Source organism: Poecilia reticulata, linkage group LG16 (genome assembly GCF_000633615.1).
Source record: "Poecilia reticulata strain Guanapo linkage group LG16, Guppy_female_1.0+MT, whole genome shotgun sequence".
Lineage (NCBI taxonomy): Eukaryota > Metazoa > Chordata > Actinopteri > Cyprinodontiformes > Poeciliidae > Poecilia > Poecilia reticulata.
The window spans coordinates 17,275,778-17,297,774 of NC_024346.1; the positions used below are offsets into that span (position 1 = coordinate 17,275,778).

Consider the following 21,997-nt stretch of genomic DNA (forward strand, 5'->3'; position numbering starts at 1 on the left):
TAGATAGATAGATAGATAGATAGATAGATAGATAGATAGATAGATAGATAGATAGATAGATAGATAGATAGATAGATAGATAGATAGATAGATAGTTTACAAAATAAAAGTCCTATCGTTGGACTTTCGCTAAATCAACAATTCTATTCAGTTGTAAAAGGAGTGTCATAGATGTCTGTATCACTGATAATACTGAGGGTTGTGGATAGTTGTGACAAAGTGTGCAGTGCTGTGGTGGTGAGTTTCTTGAGCCTCTCAGCCTTCACGGCAGAGTGTCTGTTTTGGAGAGGTTGAGGGCGGGGCAGGGATGGATGGATGGATGGTTCAACAGACGGACCACAGGAATTGTGTGAAGCTCATGCTAGCTGCTCTTCCCTCAGCAGCTCTTTGTTCCTGCGCACAGCTGCGGCATGCTTCTCCTGAACACGGACACATAGTGACAATGATTAGTTTGAAAATTCTAAAACCCAGACTGCAACACTTATTCCCACTGATAAATGCCTGAGTTTTTGCCACTCTGACCTTCTCCTGTAGGCGCTCCATCATGGCTGACAGCTGGGCCTCGCGATTCTCCTTAATCTGCTCCATCTTCATCTGGAGCTTTTCCTCGGCCATCTTGCTAAAGTTGCTGTTCTCCTCCATGGCCTTTAGCAACACGTCCCTTTCATGCTCCCGCTTTTCCGCCAAAACCTTCAGCACCTGAGACTCTTGGTACTAAAAAAAAAAACACATCCTATTATTCATTTTGAAAAGCCTCTGCTATTTAGAACCCAAAGGTGATGGTCAGAAAGATAATACCTTCCTTCTCTCTTCAGCTGCCTCCAGTTTCTTCTCAATCTCCTCCAGGGAGAGATCCCTCTTTGGGGGAGAGGGAAGGTTGTGGGCAATGTCTGACACCGGAGACTGGGGCTTGAGAATTACCTCAAAGGCTTGCCCTGAGGCCCGTTTGTCTATAGGTTTAACCTCCATGTCTGTAAATCAGACAAATACAATGAGAGTGCTAAAGAAATCCATTAACATACCAGTTGATTAATTACTAATGCCTCTTCTTCCAGGGAAGAGAAAACCTCCATTAGGGACCATTTGTTTGGTTGTAAAGAAAATCAATTTTTCAGATCCTTCATACCTTCAAACTCACAAACGAGCTTGTTGCGAGTCTCTGGGTAGAAGCAGGAACAGATGAGGGAGAGGACGGATAACTCCTTCATCTTCTCTTTGTATGCTGTTGGGAAATAAAAAAGAAATCAAATCAGGTTAAACAATACACAATGAAGGTGCTTGCTCAATAATTAAGTCTTGATATTAATACAAATAGTTGGCAAACAGAGGTTGCTCAATAAACCATATAATGTTAATAAAGCATTTATAGCCCTTGAATTTTCCCACATTTTTCATGGTAGAGTTCCAACATGCAATCTATTTGGATGTCATGCAATACACCAGCAAATGCACCCTTGTGCTTAGTCCCCAAGAGTCTGAAATAAGCTGTTTCACTGTTGCTCTGGTTGTTCGTTTAAGGTTGCTGTCCTCCTGGTAAGCCTCTGACTAAGTCACAACATTTTAGCAGTCTCTCACAGATTTCATGCAAGGATGAGAAGAATGTATCTAGCTCCATCCATCTTCCTACCAACTTTGACCAGCTTATCTTTTCTTTCCAAAAGAAAAAAAAATCCCCACGGCATGATGTCAACGCCACTATGTTTCAGCATTGGTGTACAATGTTAAGGGTAATCTGCATTGTTTTCTGTCATACCTGTTGGCTAAAAGTAATCTTAGCGCATTTTATTGGGATTCAATGCGGCATAATCATGAAGTGAAAGAAAAACGTCACATGATTTGACTTTCCTCTAGATGCTGACTGTGTCTTGGGTGGTTTTGTGGTAAACTGAAAATGGGACCTGCTCTGCTTTAAACTTCACCACTATATTATCCATGTCATATCTGCTAATGTTCTGTAGAACAATCTCTGAATTCTTCACATAACAACTGAATTCATACTGATATTAAATAACATAAAGGTGGACACCATTTCCTAATATAGCGATTTTCTTTTCATTACTATTATAATTTGGGGGCATAAAATTAAAGGGCATTGAACACAATTTCACAACACAAAAATTTTTGTTTGTCATAAAATGACCCCTAACCCTTTTCCTTCAACTTCACAATACTTCATGTTCCTCTAATGTAAAACCGGAATAGGCTAATTCAAAAATGTGTTCATACTGTAAGAGAATAGATGAAAGTTCAAAGGGTATGAATAATTTTGAGAGGTATTTTATCATTTCACTATTACAGAATCAATAACGCATTTCAAGTCTTAAAGGTATGGAAGCATTGCGTTCCTCCATTAATAATTGAAGAGTAATTGATGTATCCAGTCTGATGTGGTCACCATACATTTCTTTTTTAAAAGAAGCATAGGCATAAACACAAAATCACATTTCAATCTAACAAACTGGGCCCGCATGTAAGTTCCTCCAGTTTCCTTGTTAAATCTTTGTGCCAAAGCCTCCCGCAAGCTTATTTTGTTATTGAGACAGCAAGAACCGGCTGATTAATGATCTGCACTCCATTTGTTTTCCTTCTTCACATTTTTGTGAAAGTGCCCACCTAGGTCCTCAGAGAGGACAACAGGGCTGCTGAGCCTTCTGTTCCAAAGGCCGGCGTGTGAAGCAGCTCTTTTGCTGCAGGGCTGGCCTGCCTCCCACCTTCAAATACACTTATCTGCTTTAGGATGCTCTCCATAACAAGGCATGCAAACACACACAAAACTATCAAAATGAAATGATTAGATCAGGATATTGCTTTATAAAACGCACTAATTAAAACAAAAAACTGCTGAGCGATTTGTCTCTCCGACAAACTAATGTAGTGGGAAATATATACCCAATAATAAAAGCTGTAGTGTTTTAATTTTAATCCCCAACTATCATCATCAATGATAAATATATAAATAGTTCCTTTCTTGCTATGAATTGCAATATCTGGACTTTGAGGGAATAAGACAAGCTAAAGAATGAAAAGGCTCAGTTCTCAGCACGTTATTTAAAAAAAAAAATAAAAAAAATACGTAAACACAACAATTGAAGAATTACATCTCTATGCAAGCATGGTCATAATTAAAGTCATGAAGAAAGAAGCCAGTGCTGGATAAATATGACTGTTTTGCTGTCGGCTCAGTGATCGGCCGCTTAGCATCTTGGGTGGGGTCCGTCTGCATTATGCTGCATGTTGGGGGGCCGCTGTGGCATGAAGCGGCGCAGGTGCAGCACTGCGAATAAAGCTGTTTTAACAATTCAGATTATTTCCATTATGTGCTGCATTATGAAAAATGAAAATATTATCAATGCAACAATCAAATAAACGTTTCAGACAATGATGAAGGATTCTGGCCTTGTAAGCCCATTCATGCATTTTGCAGATTTCAACTGAGACAACACACTGGAGTTCAGTAGAAGAGATCCGTGCTTAAATTTTTTTTTTTTTTTTTTAAATCCTTCACAATATAACGCCAGACGGTTTGCCGCACCTTTCTGGTAACGGAAAGGATGCACCTGTCATGAGTCCATCCATCCATCCATCCATCCATCCATCCATCCATCCATCCATCCATCCATCCATCCATCCATCCATCCATCCATCCCGTCTTTTCAGAAAGGACCAGTCTTAACCCACTTACCGGTTACAGTTTTAGCCATAGCTGATGTATTTCTCCGCACAGGATGCTTACTGACGCTCTGTTCCGATGAACCGTGATGCTGCTTAAGGCACTGAGTCAGCGAATAGACCGGGCTTGGACTGGGAAGCGGAGAGCAAGAGGAACGCTCACAGGAACGCGCATTCAGACCCTCCTCTTGCCTGTGACGCGCACGGCGGGTACCAGCATCCACCATGAGCTGCAGCCTTCAGCCTAACGAGCTTGATTGAGTCAGTGAATCAGGAATGAGGTGATTCAAAACCTGACCCAAATCGGAATTGTTTACAAAGACTTGCATGATTCTGCCACCATGTTGTCCCACCTGACCTGTGAATCTGTGTACCTCTTCCAAAGTAACAATGGGTGCCATGGGTTACCTTATTGGTTGCTTCTTTGATTAATGTTCTCTTTGTTTGACCTATAAGCGTAGGTTAAACATGTCTTGCCAAGTTTGCAGATGTGAAAGTATCTTCATTTTCAGATGATGGATTGCTCAGCTCTCTTAATACTGATTAATCACAAAAAATCAAGATGCCGCTTAAAATTTGAGTTTTATAACATGAAATTTGAGTTTTATAACATGAGAAAAAGAAATAAAAAGATGATTTTTTTTCCACAGCACTTTAAATACACTTTTATTTTAAGTCAAGCTTGATATATGCATAATTATTATAACAGCTAAAAAAAATTGGAAGCCAAGGGAATAATTTACATAAAGTGGGTGATCTTCAAAGATAAGATGTATTTTGAGTGTTATAAAGGAAAAATGCCAATGATCTGATAAAATCATGCTCTGGACCACTGATCTTTCATTACCTGCCAATACTTTTAACTGATGTAACAACAAACATATCGTGGCACATATCAAGAACACACAAGTACTGTCACACTGCAAGAACAACTGTTTTAATTTATATGTATGTATATAGAAAATCTATATATTACATGCAGTTTTTTAGCACCAGTAGTTATTTCAAGTTATGAAAAGTTGCATCTGTGTAATGTTAAGTTATATATAGAAAATAACAAAGGCAGAGATTATGAACAATAAACAGTCTAGACGAGATACAAGTGTTTTGGTTCATTTAAATGAAACAACATGGGACAAAATATTTGATATCTGTATCATTTACGTTGACACTTAACGGAGGAGTATTTAGGTAAAACCATTAAAACATATTATGTTAAAGCACAGGTGGAGTTCAAGTTTTAAGGATCAGAAACTTAAATACACAAAAGTGCCTTAAATCAAAGATAATTAAAAACTTTAGCATTTACATCCATTCATTGTTCAGTTAAATCAAATTCAAAACTGAGACTAAGGGTAAAAAGTAAAGCAGTGCATGTGTGTCCCCTTAACACCAAACCACCAACAATGTATGAATACAAGGCATAATTTAAAAGGGGCTGTATTATGTATAAATTGACTTTGAGCTTTATTTTATGCAATAATGACATAATCAAAAGTAAACCACGAGTGTTGCTTTGATTCTTTCATACATGTTTGAGAAATCCTTGAATGGCAGCCATGTGCGGTTGCCTAATCGCCGGGTCTCTGGAAGAAAAACTACTTCTGAGTGAAACGCTAGTAAAAACATTGGTAAAGGCTTAATAGGGAAAAGTTGTTGTCATGACTTGCTGAAGGCAGAATGCCGGAGAGAGAAGAAACTTCTCTTAAAAGAGACAATTTCAAGGTGTTAATTTGCAAAGTCAAATTCCTTTTAAGCCTTGCTTGACATATACGTCATTTATGACTAAAGGTTGCATGTGATATAAAATGGCACATAGTGGAAAATACATAATATTGCCCCTTCAAAAACTGATTTATGTGAAGACATATCAACTACAACAGCAGCTTGAATCTACTGTTGTAGATCATTTTCAGTGCTAGGTCATTTTATAACCTATATGATACTCAGACAAAATGTTCACTCTTAACATTCATCTGTTCTCTGCTTTGGCCTTCAGCTGCTGCTTAATGTAGGAGCCAACCAGTTTTTGAGGACGAAGCTGATAATTGTTAAGAACTTCATGAGAGCTGCTTAGCTGATCTCCTTTCAGCCGATCCAACAGTGTGACGCAGACAACAGCCGCTGCACAAAAAAAATACGAGAACATGCAAGACAGTTAACAGAGGATCACATAAAATGTTGCTTTGAGTCGGTGACACTTTTGGCAGTTATATTATGATAGTGTTATCGTGCTTTTTTTTTTTTTTTTTACCTCGCAGACCGCTCAGTTTGCACATAGCAGCAAAAACGGATGATTCCATCTCGATGTTGCAGACTTCCGCCTCTTTGGCCTTTAGGAGGTATTCCTGTTTGTCTGCCTCTGTGTAGGAGCAGAAGGCGCCATCCAGGCGGGCTTGACCTTTGGATTTTATGTGACAGAAACAAGGGAAAGAAAAGAAATGTAAACACTGTAAGTGTACTGCAAGGGAAAGAATATGTTAAACCATCAGCACATTAGAGTACACACCTTCATAAAAATCCAGCGTGCACATGGTGTTACCGATGACTGTCTCAAACTGGTTAAGCCTTTTGCTGCACTGCAGCAGCTCCTGGGCCAGGCTTTGGTCCAGATCAGTGCTGCGCACCACCGTCTTTCCCAGGATCACCTGCTCAAACTTAGGCTGGAATGTGGCATCCACTGACTGTTTGGTAACAACAACCGTGCCAGGCTCAAGTCCTGAAAAACAAAACAAATTTGCAAGTGAGAAAAATAAACTGTTGCATAATCTGTCAAAAAAAACAAAACAAAAAAAAAAAACACACTGCTGACCTTTCAACATCCAACGATCTAAAATATGGAATTTATTTGGAGTGATTTTATGATTTTGATTCCAGGATTCCGGTCTACACTACACAAAACCCTGATTTGACAATCCCATCTTGTGTATTTTCTAAAAATCTAGAGAAAAGTGCTACTTTTAAATCTTTAGGTTTCCATGCTGACTGTGTCATAAAAATAATTGATAACAGAAACAGAAAAATGAGTAATACCTTGTTTAATTTTTAAATAATTAAAAGTCCACAATCCCCTAACTACACAATTACAAACAGTGGATTAAGCAGCCCGACACTGCACTAAAGTTGAACTCATCCTGACCTCCTTTATCAAACGTGTTGATCTTCCTCAAAACAAAGATCTCCCTTTTTAAATACTTAAACCCTTAAAGCAATTTGTCAGCAAATGTGTCCATACCTAATTATCTTTTATTTAACACTGTAGGTAATTATTACAAAAGCTCCACATTCTACCCAGTTGCATCACTTATCGAGAGAAAAATATTTCACAAAAAAAAACAACTAATGTACCTATTCCTCCTGATGTCCCTATGCGTATGATTGTAACGTCGGTGCAATGGGCATGATGAAGGAGCTTTATGAGTTCGTGTAACATTATCGCAATAGATGGAATGCCCATACCATGCTGTGAAGGACAAGCACAAACATGTCACACAAAGGTTAGTTAAACATAAACTAGACAGGTGAGGGAAACCTTAAAGGAAGCAAGTCGAGCCGAGCCGTGTTCGTACATACACTGACAGAGAGAACAGGGCCGACTTTGTACATGGCGTAACGATCCGTCCCAGCGCAGATGTTGGGATACTCAGATTTGGGGTCTTCCATTGCGAGCTCAGCTGCAATGAACTCGGTGAATGACTTCATCCTCCATGGGCTCCCTCCGACACACACAAACTACAATATGCATTTACACACAGAAGATTTTTGACAGAAATCACACGTTATCATCAGATAATGTTGGGACACGACATGGTATTGTGATTTAAAAATAAGCTCATTTACCAAAAACAAAACACTGAGTTACACGTCAAGGATCACAGTGAATCACAATTGCAACACTGATCATGTCAGTGAAACCAACTTTATTTCAGTGTAGAGGAAAAGTTTAAACTAAAATGAAGTCATGTGACCACTTTCCCCCCCCAAAAAGGTATTAAAATTCTTTACTTTGACATCACCAAACATGGCTGGTAGGTTATGACTTCCAGTTCCTAGACTGAAGTGATAGAGGATGTCATCTTTCAGAGCATCCAAATGTGGGTTGTGTACATAAATGGGGCTAAGAGAGAGAGAGAGGGCAGATATTAAACATTCAAGTTATCCAGACCAGGCTAAACCAATATCACTGTTAGTTAGTCGGAAATTAAATCTGTTCTTAAAAGCTCAATGGCTTTAACTCTGAATTAAATATGTGTATAAAGACTTAAAGCCGTCAAAGCATTTTAACAGGGCACAGCAGTTTGTCCTTTTCCATTTATTGCTACTTAAGAAGATCTGTGGCTAACACTTTGCTGCTAGACACAACGGCAGCCACAACACCAACACAGTATCGTATTTTAATACCATGCCTGATCAGGGTTAGTCTTTAAGTAGTACTTGTTCTCGATTCAAAACCTTCTGCTTTGGGATCTGCAGGTGGTAATCTTGAAATGTTCACCACTGCACTTCTCTTTAGAGTAGTATCTGAAGGAAAGGTACTCAAACATGTTTGAGCACATTTCAAACATGTTGTGCTCAAACTAGTTTGAGCACATTTGTTTTACCATTTATAGTTCAAACCACAATTACTCATAGAACAAAAGGAAATGAATGCACCACAGCTTCAGAACTAATGTTGCACAATAGTAAATTGTAATTCCTGCGCAACGGACCATGACGGTGAAACTGTAAAATAGTCCAACTTTGTTGTTAGAAGAGCTTCATTAAAATCAAAATAAACAGAGGAGTTAATCTGTGTGAATGTGCTTACAGTGTAGTTAAACTACTGTTTATTACTGTAGCACTCACTTAAAAAAAAAATCTGTCCTTACTCTGTGGGAAAAGGTCATAGTCCTTATTATATCCTGTCACACCCAACAGTTTCCTAACTTACATTCTGATTTGTTACAGTGAGCTTCTGCTTAAACCAAAACCAAAAAAATAACTGTTAGCAAATATTAAGGGTAAATTCTCACCTGCTGCACTGCTCCTTTTGCTTTTCCTTCCGGTCCATGTCCATGGGGGAAAAAAGCTGAGTTCAGACAGTAATGTTCAGCTACCGGTAGAGAGAGAGAGAGAGAAAAAAAAACAAAACAGAAGACACCTTACTTTAACAACACCTGTCAGGAACGTGTTATAAGTTCGAACCAGCTGCTTGTTTTAAATTTTTTTAAAAATCGCCGGGGGCGGCAGAAGTCATATATTGGTTGTATTTTTTAATAACACTAACCGTCCTTGTAGTAAAGATTAGACATCCCGCACACACAGCAATTCATCGCGGAGGGTGAAAAGAATGAAAAAAACTTCATATTTACCTTCAGGGTGAACTAACTGAACGGTTGGACGATGACAAGTACCAAATAATCAACAAATTGGTTTTGCACCTTGAACGGTTTATCTTCACTGCTGTTTCCTCCGATATGTAGAAATTAATTTCTCTCTCAACATCTGACGCCGGCGCAGTTGACATGAAATACTGGTGATGACGTACGAGATGCGTCACCTTAAACATTAGTTCTCATTGGCTGGGAGGTACTGGCTCCGTGTCACGTACAGAAGTGATAAACTACATATGCGCAATGACCCTGTATTACAGGAACCTGCAAAGTGGAAAAGCCCCAAACAAGACTGTAAGACTTCTAATGAGTATGTCAATTTGCTTACAATTACCAAACATAATTCGTGGTGCAAGTTAATTGTGTTTTTGAGAAATAAAACAGAATAACACAATGAAAAACGTGTTTTCTGTTATGGAGAAATTATTTCTATGAGAAATGATGACACTAAATAATAAAAGGTGGTCAAATATAGTTAAAGATGTTGGAGATACAAACATAGGAGTTGTTTAGAGCTGAACTATCTGGTTTAGCTAGATTTTTTTCAGTTCAGAAAGTATTTTGCCACAATCAATGGGATTCCAATATATTCCGATGAGACTTTGTAATAATGTCCATAAACAACAAAATACTCCTCATATTCACCAACAGCCATCTTTGAAGGGTTAGTTATTCAACTTGTCTCAGGGCTGTTTTGCTTCAGAGGTGATATTATAGACAAAGACTTCAGAGAACAGTCTATTATAATTTCAAAGGCAAAAGGGGAAAGCTTTCATGCATGCACAATCATTGACGTGCACAGACAACTTAAAAAGTGATACAAGTGTATACAACAAAGACAACACAAATAATAATTGACGCTACACGCTTTAGGGGATTTTTTTTTTGTGTTCTTTAATGCAAACAACAGTATTTTTGCATGTGTCATACATAAAGACAATAACAACGAATTACTTAATCCAATATTTTCTGCTGAATTACATGAAGATCAAAAGCTACACTTTACATCAGGTCAGAAAGAAATATTGGCAAATTTGCCTTGCTGTTTAGAGCCTTTTTTTTTAAACAGACAAGATAAAACAAACATTTCACACAGCAAAAAGGCGTCAAAAAAAAAAAACAAAACGTGAAAGTAACATGCTAACAGTAATGTTATAGGTTAAAATAAATTAAAGCAGAGAAGCAATCAACACGGTGCAAAACCTATTTGCTGTAAACATCACTTGTGCAAGTTTCTCAAGATGTGGGAGGCCTTGCTTCCATCCTAACAAAAGAGAAATGTGAAAAAGTTTTTTTAATCATTGCACAGCAAGATGATAATGGGAAAAAAAGTGCTATCCAAACTCTAAAACAGTGTTACAATAATTATCTGCAAACCCAGTTGGTCAGAATCTAAGCCTAATGGAGAAAGCACATTTATTTAACCCCTTGTCTTTTAGATTGTCCAAATTATCCACTGCCATTTAAAATGCTGCTACTTCAATGTGAGCTTTCATGACACTACAATAGTGTMAWRAAAAAAAAAAAAAAAAAAAAAAAAAAAAAAAMGAAWTCTAGGAGAACTCAGAGATTCGAGTGTGGTGTAGCTTATCATTTARWWMKAATGGAGCAATGGTCTTGCTGCCCTTCCAGATGAGAGCAAATAGCGCCCCTCCTGGAGTTGATAAGAACTACATCTCTATTCCAAATAAATGGGGCATTTATAATGCTGATAAGGTACATGTCAATGTAATTGAAAAACACTGACTGAGCACTTAATTCAAGTTTGATTAGGGCTTTAGCTTCTTATTTGACTGAGCAACTATGTGCTTTTCTGGATGAGAATCTTCTAACATTTCTACACTGGATTCAAAACAGAAATGCCTCAAGTCATAATCAGGCACAGCATGTTGACAATATTCCAGACTGTGCCCAGAATATTGCACTATTTTAGAAAGCCATGCAATTTGCAAAATGACAGGCATTGCAATAAAACCAATAAATAACAGCCAACAAACATTCCAATACTGGTGTTGCCCATGCTGATTTTATAACGATAACATCAATACATCGGTAGCCTGAATCCCATTTGATGTGACATAGCTGCACAATGCAGCACATAATTGAGAAAATGACCAGATTGGAGGGAGATTTTATTTTATTTGTTCTCTGATTTTATGTTCTCCTTGCCAAACTGGTTATTACAAGAACAATCATGCCCTCGTAGGGTTAGCGTTATGCCATCCTCTTTAGATGTACAGATAATGGATTTAGCATTGCTTTGTTAGATGTGTGACACTTGAAATACTGATTTACAACCTAGCTTTTCTTTCCATGTCTCCACAACATTATCCCTGTACTCTTCCTTGGTCTTCATGATATCTGTTTACTAATGTTCTCCAGCAAACCTCAGAGGCCTTCCCAAAGCAGCTACACTTATGTTGAAGTTATATTACACACACACGTGAACACCATTTATTAATCTGGTGACGTTTTACTTATAACTAGGGCCATACTTTATAAATTTTTTTGGTTGTTTGTTTTTGTAATAATTATACACTACTTTGAGAACCAAATAAAATCCAAATAAATACGTTGCAACTTCAGGTGATAAAGTATTTAAACATTAAAGAGGTCTGAATATTTTTGCAAAGCACTTAATGTTGCACCCTGTAATTCCATGAGATGGTTTTGTGTCACCATCTTGGCTGCTTTGGTCAGACCAATTTACATTAAGTGAAAATTTGCCATCAAAATTAACCTAAACATTATCCACATTCTAAATCCTCCAACTCTTACTTACTCATACATCTTCTTTTACACCATTCCACTGTGTTACTCCCAGCTCTTGCTGGCCTGGATCCCTCTGTCAAAATAATGTATGAAAGATCTAAAACCTGCGATTAACGACGGGACAAGCATCAAGCTTTAAACTCGAGCTCGTCGACTTACTGCCTCGGGCAACACAATGGGGTGGTCTGGTAGGTATTCTGGCCTCTTCTTGGCTTCAGGGCAGCTGGCCAAACCAATTAAAAAGTCTCTCGTATAACATATTCTTTCTACTAAGACAAATGAAAACAAAATCTAATATTCAGACATCTTCTCTTTGTAACCAAATTCAATGTCACAGGAGGAGGGAGCACTGTGTGAGAGCTGAGATGCATCAACGCTTTGTTTCTTACCTTTTTTCTGTTTATGAAGGTTGAAAATCTTCAAGAACTGCTCTATGCCAACAGTACTCTGTCGAGTGCAAAGGTTAAGGAGTCAAGAGAATTTTTCATTTTAATGACAAAACAGGGTCTCTATTAGGAATACCTTTGAAACGTCAAGTAGACCATAAGTGCCAAAAATAGTATTAAAAAAAAAAGGAACAACTTTTATATGCATTTTAACACATTCTAGTTTTACATCAATCCTGACATATGTTGCAACATTACACAACGACCGTCTCACCTCCTGCTCCATTAAGGGCTGTTCACCTGCTGCAGCATTTATTTGTGGCTCTATAAATAAAGTGACAACCCGGTAAATTAAGGCAAACACTCTGATTTTCAGGTTGACACCTTGAAACTCACCAACATTAACATGGACGCAGCGGCGCAGGGGCCTCGCTGGCTCCAGGTGCCTCAGTAGGACTCTTCGACTTGATACCTCCATTCTGGTGTCAGTAAGTTTCAGATGTTTAAAGCTTTCTATGTTAAACACAACTTGTTTACAATTACTGCACTGAGAAGTGCAAAAATAGGTTAACAAATGTATGCTACCTTTGAAGACCATTCACCTTTTGTAAATAAGAGAAAAGCTATTAAAGCCAAGTTGGCTAGAAAAGTTTCTTAAACATTTTAGGGGTCATAAAAAAATGTTTTTTGTGGCAGCTGTGAGATGCACATTTGTGTTTCCTGGTTTCTTTTTTTCTTTAATAACTTTAAATCACAGCATGATGTGTTGGTTTTTCAGTTGTCTTCATTTTACACGAATAAGCAGTGACTAGTGAATTTTACTTTGGCCTCACAAAAAATTAGGTTAACAGCCAATTCATGATTTTACAGGGGGTCAGTTGCTTTTTCCACACAGGTCTGAATAGCAATTTGCCCTCCATCAGCTTATTTTTTCTAATTATCTGCTGATCTGAAATATGCAAATATCACAAAGGCAAAAACAAAAGACATTGGTCTTTTATTTTTTTCACTGCGTGGTACATTCTAATGGCTATAATAAAATAATCTGAACAATCCAAATGTCTAGTATTATTTTAGATTTTTTTTGTTGCATAACCACTTGAAAACTGTCAAAACATGCATAAGATTTGTGAATTAAAACTGTTGTAACAATTTTATGTCATTATTTTAAAACATTTTAACATTGGCAAGGAGAGAACATAGATGTTTTAAAATATATATAATCTGTTGTAAGTTGTCACATAAATCCTCTGTTGAAAAAGGCTATTGTGAGAGACATCATGAGTAATGTGCATTTTTCCAGCTATTTTAGTATATATTATGCAGTTTGCAACGTGTACTTGAATGCAACATAAAGTTACTGCAAATTTCTGCATACACGGCAAAACGATAAAACCATGTGTCGGAGATAAGGGCAAAACAGTGGATATCGAAGTAAAATAATTTATAAAAACAACTATTATCACAGTTTTGCATGACAGAAACACTCTTAAAAAACTGAATCAGCGACGGCAAAATAACGGCAAAACGTCCCTGCTAGCAGTTGACTTCAACGTTTGGGCATCGGTGCGAATTTAACGGTCAAACTCGGGATTGTTTCAAATGGAGAAAAACAAATTGTGTTTCATAGCCTGAAAAGTTTGTAACTCAGTTCGTTAAATAATTTCATGATTTCGGATTAGTTTCGTGGAATTGTTTTAAAAATTAAGAAACCGGAGTGCACTGGAAAAGACCTAAAATAAGAACTGGTTATTTTGCACTATAAACAAGATAACTCATTTCAAACATTTACCTCTAACGTTGTGGATCTTTCCTGGCGTGGCTTTCCTTTTTCCCTCTTCTGCTTAAAGTGCCTACTCAGCTCACCGGCGTCATGCCTCCATGCTACTCAGGGACAAATTGCACTTCCGGTTTCTGACTTTCGCAATAAAAGCTTAACGTCCGGTGCGTTCGAGGGGTCTTTTAAAATCGAAATTTCATACAGCCGAGAAGTAAAAATTTGACAGAAAGCGCTGAGGTGGGTTCAGAGTTGAAAAATAGTCCCTGGTATTTTAGTTCAAGTCGTGAAAGTAGGAGAAATAGATTCGTTTTTCTGAGGTTTTTAGTGTCACTAAATATTTAGCACATACAGTGTATAATGTTTTGGTGATAATCCTACGTATACTTAAATATACTGAATGAAACACAGCAAGTCTACAATTCACCCTTAATCGGTAGCTCTCAAGAATATTTTTAACATTTACTAGCTCGGATGCTAGAAATGTTTGCTCTCTAAAGAGCACTACAACAAACGTGTTTCTATTTGTTCATAGAAAGTAGATATTTACCTTCAGAACATAACATTTCCCAGTTTAAGATTAAGAGCATATTTTTAAAGGTGGAAAAGATTCCAAGAAATCCTTAGACCCATTTCAGATATTTTAAACATTTGGGCCCCTACAAGCTGCTTAAAAGGATTCAAGAAAATTCAGATTTTGGAAAAAAAATATTTGAATTCTTTTGTTAAAAATGTTAGGTCCAACTCCTTTAATTTTACTTTGTATCATTAATGATATTTTCATATTACACTTTCCCAGCCATGCAATTGCAACCATATCAGTTTTATTATTTATCCATGCTTTATTTTACCTTGAGAAAAATGCACTTGTGCAATACATTTACTCAACTCAGGCAGTTTTAGACTAAATTGGCCAGAAATAAGTGTCTTAGAACTCCTTATCCAAAAGGATACATTAAAGTGATGTAAAGGAGACTGCAGAAGACAAGGCCCACATTCAACTATCATCAAAATAGGTATCCTAACTTGATCTAATTGGTCCACAAGCACACTAGACAAAAGCAATCTTAAATTAGTAACATTTATTTAGATTTTTAACTTCAAAGAAACAGATTTGGAAGAAAATGACAAAACAACCGAATCAATTGTTTTTAATTTTAAAAACAATGTATGACATGTACAGGTTATAAATTATGTTCCAAAACTTACTAAAGTACTTTTTGAAAACAAAAAACACCAACCGTTGAATAGAAAACCCAAAATAAACTCAATACCTTCTTGTAAACATAAAAATGCACTTAAGAAAAAAAAAAAAAATCATACAAGAGCTATATACCACATTGCCAGCTTTCCAAATAAACTAAAAGTTTTGCCTGTTACTTTGTCTTAAATGTGAACCCACAAATGTATTTCAAACAAGTAAAAGCTGTATTTTTCTTGGACCAATCGGCCTCCCGTTCAGTTCCTCAATTGCAGTCAACGCTTCCTGACGAGACTCGAACACCAAAGTGGCAGAGCCTTTTGGTTTTCCGCTGGGCTCATACTGAAGTGAGACAGATCCAGGTATGATGCGATATCCATAACAGAAATCATAGACTTCCTCACTTCTAATTTGGAATGGCAAGTTAATCAACTGCACACAGGTGGGACCATCGTAGCGTTGACCAGGTGGACCAAACCTCCCATGTCCTCCACTGCCCCTATCCCGCGGAGAACGAGGTCTTACCCCACGATATCCATAGTCTTGACCTCCATGGATGCGTTCCTCTTTAATAGGCAAATTACCATCCCTGGGTTTCTTTGTATCAAAAAATGAAGTATCACAACTAGGTCCACAGAAAGGCTCATTGTTCCTGCCTGAGAACTGCCCCTCTTTTGGCAAGACATCTTGATTTGATGGTGGCTCAGCAGTCAACTGATCCATCTGAGCACGTGTAACACACTTCACTCCAACTTCAGACCCCAGAAACCGCCGTCCATTGAGAGAAAGTGCTTCCATGGCCTCTGCCTCAGACCCAAAGAGAACCAGAGCCTGTCCAACCCCATTACCTTTATGATCATGCAGAACCCGTACCCTGTCCTCGGTGACATTAAACCCATGAAAAAAGTCAATTATCTCAACCTTTCTCACATCAAATGGGAGATTTCTCACAAACGCACAGATTTTCTCAGAGTCATAAGGATCTGTTGAGAAAGACGAGGGTCTTTCCTCATGCCTTTCAGAGTTTCCTGGAGGCCCAGTAGGGTCATTCTGAGATTCCAGAAGCCTGAGCATGTTCTCTCTTGAGACAGGTCGGATATGAATCCATCGGTTGAGGAAATGTCTTTTCTCCTGACTTATAGCATCACAATAGTCACGTATGTTCTTAAAGAGTACAAAGGCCGACCTGGTTCTTCTGCCATAATCATCAGTTAGAAACAGAATCTGGTCATTCTCAAGCTTTGAGTTCTGAAAAAAGTGCTTCAAGTCACCTTTTTCCACTGCAAAAGAAAGATTGTCCAACAGCACACAGTATTCTTCATCTGTAGGAGCAACAGGTCTCTGTGGCAGAGGTGATCGAGACCTTGCTTCATACTGTGGGTTTCTCTGACTGCGAACAGGTGCTCTTCCCCTTTCAAAGTTCTCAATCGTCTTGACAGCTGCTGGCATGCTACCACCAGCTCGTATCCAATAGTCGGCTGTTGTTGTGCGAACATCGATATACCTTGACCCAATATATTTCCCATCTCTCTTTAAGGCTTCCAAGGCATCCTCCTTTGTTGCAAATCTGGCAAAGCCTTTTCCATTGTTTTGCCCTGTATCTTTCTTACACACAACAATTTCATCAATGAGTAAACCATGAAAAAATTCACGTATTTCTCTTTCAGTCACAGAGAAAGGCAAACCGTTGAGAAACACAACATAGGGGTCATCGGTGTCTGCCGGTCGTTGATGATGGGGAGGTGGGCTATAACCAGATCGGCTACTTGATCTTCTGCCCACCTCACGGTCCATGGATCTTTGAGTGGTTCTTCCATTCCCCTCAGACTGCCTAATCTCATCCAGCTCCACCTTTTGCGTTGTTCTTTCAAGTACATTCTGCATCTCTTGCTTGCTGCTCAGTAGCAATCTTACAGGTGACCCATTTATGAATCCCCCTGACCGTGCCATGGCTCTTCTGGCATCTTCATCTGAAGCAAAGATAATGAAAGCTTCATCTAGTTCTCCACCAATTATATGCACACCTCCATCTGGAATATGAAGGCCCGTGAAGAACCTGCGAATATCCGCAGAACCTGCCGTGACACTCAGTCCCTGTAAACGGATGACGACCGCCATGATGAAGCACAAACAACGCCACCTGTAGACAAAGGGGTACAGAATATTATTACTGCCTTCAGAGCCTCACCAGCTCTGTAAAAATATTCCCACATTCTGTTGATCACAAAGGCTAAATAAATATGGAAAGAAATGCACGAGTTGAAAAAACATTTTTCCTTATGCCCACAAAAGCCACCTGAAAAACAAACACGGCTGAAAAGTGAAGGGTTGAAGTGATCCACATGAAATATTTGACATATGTCAGAGTACTTTTCATTACATGACCAAAACAATTGGCTCAACAGAGGGGACTTCCACAATGAGACTCTTTGTTCCATTATAGGTCCAGTCCCAAAATTCTGTATGGATTTCAAATACATTGTATTTTTAAATCATCAGTTATTAGACTAGTTTGTTATCCATAAGAGCTCCAGAGGAAATGCTTCATCTAGTCCTTTAAGCACTCAAAGACTCAACCTCCACCAAACCAAACAAATGCGCTATGCCAGTCTCTCACAGTCCCATTGTAGCTCAGTAAAAAAGGTTTTTGTAACACTGGTCAATCTGAAAACTAGCCTCTCTTCATTCAGGTTAACAAAAACATACCCAACGCTCCAAAGCAAAACACTAAACATGCACCAATTTGGTCGACCAGGCCTGTTTTCCCCAAACCAATTGTTATTGGTAAAGTGACATTTAACCCAATACTGTTTTCTTCCACATTTTAAATTGCATCATGACAGAATTACCTCTTACAAATACATAAAATCCTAAAAGTTGACTAAATCCTTACTTTCAAAAACAAATCTACAGAAATGACAGAACTTTGTTGCTTCATGTCTTAAAATGACTACAATTGCAATGACTGAAAATTTATTTGTAGCTTTACCTACTTTATTTCACAGACTGCAGAGACATTTTCTTTACAGGTTCCATGTGAGCTCTCACCTCACAGATCGCCACTGTTATTTTCCCAGAGAGGTGTAGTACAATGCATGTTCAACAGGCCAGGCTCTCTTTGTCTCAGCAGGTTTGACACAACAAAAAACGTCCATTCAGAGAGAACACGTGCTATTACAGTGATTAGGAAGGTCATTATGTCAGGCTTTTATGTTCAGGATCTAAATCGGCATAAACACAGGGTGTCTAAGGCATCCTGGTTCTTTCACACAAAATGCACATAGCATCCAGAAAATATTATGCATGCTTTATTAAAAAGCTGATAATCTCACTCATAAAATAATTTTTAATACTGCCTCAGATATAAACATGGACAAAATTTACAATTAAGAGAGAAAATTAAGCACAAGTGCTTTAACAAATTTTGTGGTCCTTACTGTAAGACGACGCAGAATTATAAGGCATTTATTGACCGATTAAACTACACCAGGTTGCAAGTGGATCTTTACCAATTCCCCTTGTGAGACCCAAGTAAACTAATTGAAAGTTAAGTTCAGCTCAAAATTAAATTGATAACTCATTAAATTACTGGATCAACAACATATTGTGGTGAGATTAACCATCTAAAATGTCCGTTTGATTCACATTTACATGTAGCACACAAAGTTGCCATTTAGCTAAATGACAAATTTCATGATCATTAAACCTCTATAATTTATGGATAGCTTGAAAGAGATCAAGTGAAACTGTGCCACACACACAAAAAAAACTGATAGACCACATATTGGTGGAAAAAAAATTAGGACAATGGAAAACAAAAATTCAACTGAGTAATTTTAAACAAAGTTGAAGTTACTAAAAATAAGAATTCGCATCCATCTGAGACATGCCAATTCTAGCAGTAGTCGAATAATTAATTGGTGCATGTTTATTCAACTTAGTGGATCTCCAATAAGTTACATTATTGCATAGCTTATCAAGAAATATCCCATGCCAGAGGCTAAATAACTCAGTCATCCAATTCTTCTTTAATCAGATAATTGCTGGTTCATAAGCAGGTAGTAGTAAGTTTTGCAGTTGTCATTTCTGGTATTATTTCCATGGTGTACATTCCGCTCCCTCCGTTTCCAATTTCATTTACCAGAGATTTCTTTCAAGTCAATAAAAGAATAATCTATCCATTTTCCAGGCTCCTCCATTACGTTGCTTTAGATTTATCACCAGTGGTATCAAAGTTCTTCATTCACCAAAAAGAAACTTTGCTGGATTCCCAAAATATTCCTTGTACCAAAGTTCGCATCAGATCCAACTCATCTTAAGTGTAGACATATTGATAACGAAAGGTTTTATGAATCTCGCTACTAACTGAGCCATTGTGCGTGTATCAAATTAAAGCAAGTTGCATCGATTTTATTCAGAAGAGCAGGTGCTTCGTCTGAAAATTGTTATTCTATAAAGTTGCAAATATGAAAGATTCAGGTTTATGGTTCAAAACCCGGATATTAGAAAAGCCACATCAACACAGAAGCTACAGTTAGCGAGCCACCGCGTCATCGTTCATCTAACAATGTGCACCGTCGGTTTGTACCGTGCGGATGGACGAATGCGGCCACTTCATGGTTACAGGAAATCTTGAGAATGGCACATTTCACCATGTAGTGTGAAAAAAATGCACCGCACTCATCAACCAATACCAACACACGAAACCAGATAATGTTGCATCTCCATATGTTGGCTATCCGCCATAAAGTCAAAGCTGTACGGAAGAAAGCCCGCAGAACAAGATGGAAAAGTAAATGCACGCCATAGCAACACATGTCAGAACAAGACGACAATAAAACAATCCGAGAACAGTTTCACACTCTAAAAAGCCCGAGGAGGTTCTTAAAGTTGAGGAAAATATGAAAGTACGCTAACGTTAGCTCGCTTCTCAGCTAGGCCTGACGGCCTGCAGCTTCAGCTCCACTGTCATCACTGCGCCATACCAATGACGAAAACATGCCACAAAACCAGCTTAAACAGCGGTTAAACTTACACAAATAACAACCACAGCCCTCACAAAACCGAGAGTCAAGAGGAATATGGCAGATATATTAAGGTGGATCGTCGACCTCAAGTCGCTCGCCTTGCTCCGAGAAATGTGGAAGCTTCCTCTTTTGTCGTGGACAAAGAGGGAGGCGAATGTAACAGCATTGAAAATGACACACCGCCACCTGCTGTACCGGCATGCAAAGTGTCACGACCTTAGGTGGAGGTCAGTTAAATTATTAAAGCTGAGCACCTTCACATAATTAGGAACTTTTAAAGGTACTTTAAAAGATATGCTGTTTGAAACCTGCACATGCTCCATCTAAAAATATATATAGTTAATTTTATTGTATGCCTTTGTCTCTGTCTTGTTTTGTCTTATGATTTCATCAGTGTTGCTAATGTTTGTGTTTATTAATGTTTGTGCTGCTTAATCTTCTTCTCGGACAGGTCGGTATTGTAAATAAGAATTTGTTTTTATTAATTCACCTGCTTAAATAAAAGCAAAATTACAAAAAACAGTAGGAAACAATTAACGTTGTTGTCTATGATCATTCTTTAAAGGTTCATTCTATGTGTTTTTCCCCCTTCTTTTGACCTTTAAGAATTTAATAAAAATCACATATTTTTTACTACTAACAAAGCACTGATTTATAGAACCTTTACTCACCATTTCATATTTTTTGCTCGACTCACCTTAATTTAACATGAAAGTAAAGAAACAGGATTTTATACGGAGTTGTTCGAACATGTCTCTGAGCAAATTGTTTAAAAACAGGACATGTTTGAATTGGCTGTAGAATAATTAATCTACCATTAATACGTGTCTGCAACCGTAGCAATACACAATGTTCCAACATTGAACTTTAGAGTTCTTTTCAAGTGATTAGATTTTGGAGGCTTGTTTTGCTTGATGTTTTTTTTTTTCATGTCATGAGGGCTGCGTGGGGAGATTTTATCAGAAGATTCTGACACTGGATAATTATTTTCCAAATTTAATCTAAGCATAGAAGGTCATATGTTTTAAGGAATGTCTCATAAAAGGATTAAAATTTGGTTTGCAAACACTTGACATTTCTTACAGACTTATGACTGGTGAATGTTACTGGCTTCATTTTACTTCTAAACATATCTAATTGCTTTGCGTTACAAAGGTAATTTATTTCAGTAATTTGCTTGAAAACGTAAAACTCATAAGTTACAATGATCCTCCACAAACGCAGTGATATATGTCAAAGGTTTATTTCTGCTTTTTATCGACACATGAGACTTCCTAACCAAAACTCCAAATTGAGTCTCTCAAAAAATGTGAATATTAAATCAAACCAATAGAAATAGCTTCTAATAGAGAAATCCATTCTCATTGAAAACTATGTCTATGTAATGCCAAAAATATTCACTAATACTCCTTCAGCATTAGTTAATGCATCCGTGTGGCATGGCAGCAATGAGGTTGTGCAACAGGTCATTCTGTTGCACAATGAGGTTGTGCAACAGGTTACTTTAATGGACCTCCATTAAAGCAAGGTGGTCTCACCCTGTTTTTACAAACACCTCACACCAGATTCTCTGTGGGCTTTATGTGTTTTCCAACCAATCAACCACAGCAATCATTTGAAACTGCCATGGAAACTTTTGGCCATGTGGTAGGCGCCAAGTCCTGCTAGTAAATCCATCGGTTGATTTGCAATGTTTCAGGTCCAGGAAATCTAGACCCTCCCCAAATTCATTCTCTCCCATTCATTCTGGGGGATCCTAGGTATTTCCAGGCCCCAAAGGAAATGTGTATAGC

General features: G+C 37.9%; 4 protein-coding genes across 9 annotated transcripts; all 4 read right to left on the reverse strand.

Annotated features, from left to right (window-relative positions):
* Positions 1-326: 326 nt before the first annotated feature.
* stmn2a (stathmin 2a) lies at positions 327-3,830 on the reverse strand. Its single transcript, XM_008432582.2, has 5 exons — positions 3,683-3,830; positions 1,127-1,222; positions 799-971; positions 523-714; positions 327-419 (listed from the first exon to the last, which is right to left on the reverse strand). Exons 1-5 carry the CDS (start codon positions 3,699-3,701, stop codon positions 357-359), a joined length of 543 nt encoding a protein of 180 aa, XP_008430804.2. The 5' UTR covers positions 3,702-3,830; the 3' UTR covers positions 327-356.
* Positions 3,831-4,582: 752 nt separating this feature from the next.
* On the reverse strand, positions 4,583-9,825 carry upp1 (uridine phosphorylase 1). Of its 2 annotated transcripts, none has more exons than XM_008432581.1 (8): positions 9,090-9,825; positions 8,682-8,761; positions 7,675-7,786; positions 7,243-7,401; positions 7,018-7,132; positions 6,179-6,388; positions 5,924-6,070; positions 4,583-5,793 (listed from the first exon to the last, which is right to left on the reverse strand). In XM_008432581.1, the coding sequence occupies exons 2-8, from the start codon at positions 8,723-8,725 to the stop codon at positions 5,642-5,644; spliced, it is 939 nt and encodes a 312-aa protein (XP_008430803.1). In that variant the 5' UTR covers positions 8,726-8,761; positions 9,090-9,825; the 3' UTR covers positions 4,583-5,641. The 2 variants fall into 2 exon arrangements, with proteins under 2 accessions (XP_008430803.1, XP_008430802.1); XM_008432580.1 differs by having other exon boundaries at positions 9,021-9,825.
* Positions 9,826-9,909: 84 nt separating this feature from the next.
* gra (granulito) lies at positions 9,910-14,507 on the reverse strand. 2 transcript variants are annotated; one of them, XM_017309660.1, is made up of 7 exons: positions 13,992-14,507; positions 12,596-12,678; positions 12,474-12,523; positions 12,203-12,260; positions 11,973-12,079; positions 11,824-11,886; positions 9,910-10,305 (listed from the first exon to the last, which is right to left on the reverse strand). In XM_017309660.1, exons 2-6 carry the CDS (start codon positions 12,675-12,677, stop codon positions 11,824-11,826), a joined length of 360 nt encoding a protein of 119 aa, XP_017165149.1. In that variant the 5' UTR covers position 12,678; positions 13,992-14,507; the 3' UTR covers positions 9,910-10,305. The 2 variants fall into 2 exon arrangements, with proteins under 2 accessions (XP_017165149.1, XP_008430800.1); XM_008432578.2 differs by having other exon boundaries at positions 11,973-12,082; positions 13,992-14,478.
* A 287-nt stretch (positions 14,508-14,794) lies between these two features.
* rbm12bb (RNA binding motif protein 12Bb) lies at positions 14,795-20,351 on the reverse strand. 4 transcript variants are annotated; one of them, XM_008432574.2, is made up of 2 exons: positions 20,213-20,351; positions 14,795-17,317 (listed from the first exon to the last, which is right to left on the reverse strand). In XM_008432574.2, the coding sequence occupies exon 2, from the start codon at positions 17,293-17,295 to the stop codon at positions 15,388-15,390; it is 1,908 nt and encodes a 635-aa protein (XP_008430796.1). In that variant the 5' UTR covers positions 17,296-17,317; positions 20,213-20,351; the 3' UTR covers positions 14,795-15,387. The 4 variants fall into 4 exon arrangements, with proteins under 4 accessions (XP_008430796.1, XP_008430798.1, XP_008430797.1 ...); XM_008432576.2 differs by having other exon boundaries at positions 18,226-20,351; XM_008432575.2 differs by having other exon boundaries at positions 18,171-20,351.
* Between the last annotated feature and the right edge of the window lie 1,646 nt (positions 20,352-21,997).

Bases quoted from the DNA above. Each gene is read 5' to 3' on its own strand.
- rbm12bb (XM_008432574.2), bottom strand. From the start codon at position 17,295: ATGGCGGTCGTCATCCGTTTACAGGGACTGAGTGTCACGGCAGGTTCT.
- stmn2a (XM_008432582.2), bottom strand. The intron at 715-798 runs GTATTATCTTTC...TTTTTTTTTTAG, and splicing joins CAGCTGAAGAGAGAAGGAAG to TACCAAGAGTCTCAGGTGCT. The intron at 420-522 runs GTCAGAGTGGCA...GTCCGTGTTCAG, and splicing joins TGGAGCGCCTACAGGAGAAG to GAGAAGCATGCCGCAGCTGT.
- gra (XM_008432578.2), bottom strand. From the start codon at position 12,677: ATGGAGGTATCAAGTCGAAGAGTCCTACTGAGGCACCTGGAGCCAGCG. The intron at 12,524-12,595 runs GTGAGTTTCAAG...CTTTATTTATAG, and splicing joins CTGCGTCCATGTTAATGTTG to AGCCACAAATAAATGCTGCA. The intron at 11,887-11,972 runs GTAAGTCGACGA...TTATTTTGACAG, and splicing joins CCATTGTGTTGCCCGAGGCA to AGGGATCCAGGCCAGCAAGA.
- upp1 (XM_008432581.1), bottom strand. From the start codon at position 8,725: ATGGACATGGACCGGAAGGAAAAGCAAAAGGAGCAGTGCAGCAG. The intron at 7,402-7,674 runs GTAAAGAATTTT...TGCATATTGTAG, and splicing joins CCATGTTTGGTGATGTCAAA to TTTGTGTGTGTCGGAGGGAG. The intron at 6,071-6,178 runs GTGTGTACTCTA...TAAAATCCAAAG, and splicing joins CACGCTGGATTTTTATGAAG to GTCAAGCCCGCCTGGATGGC.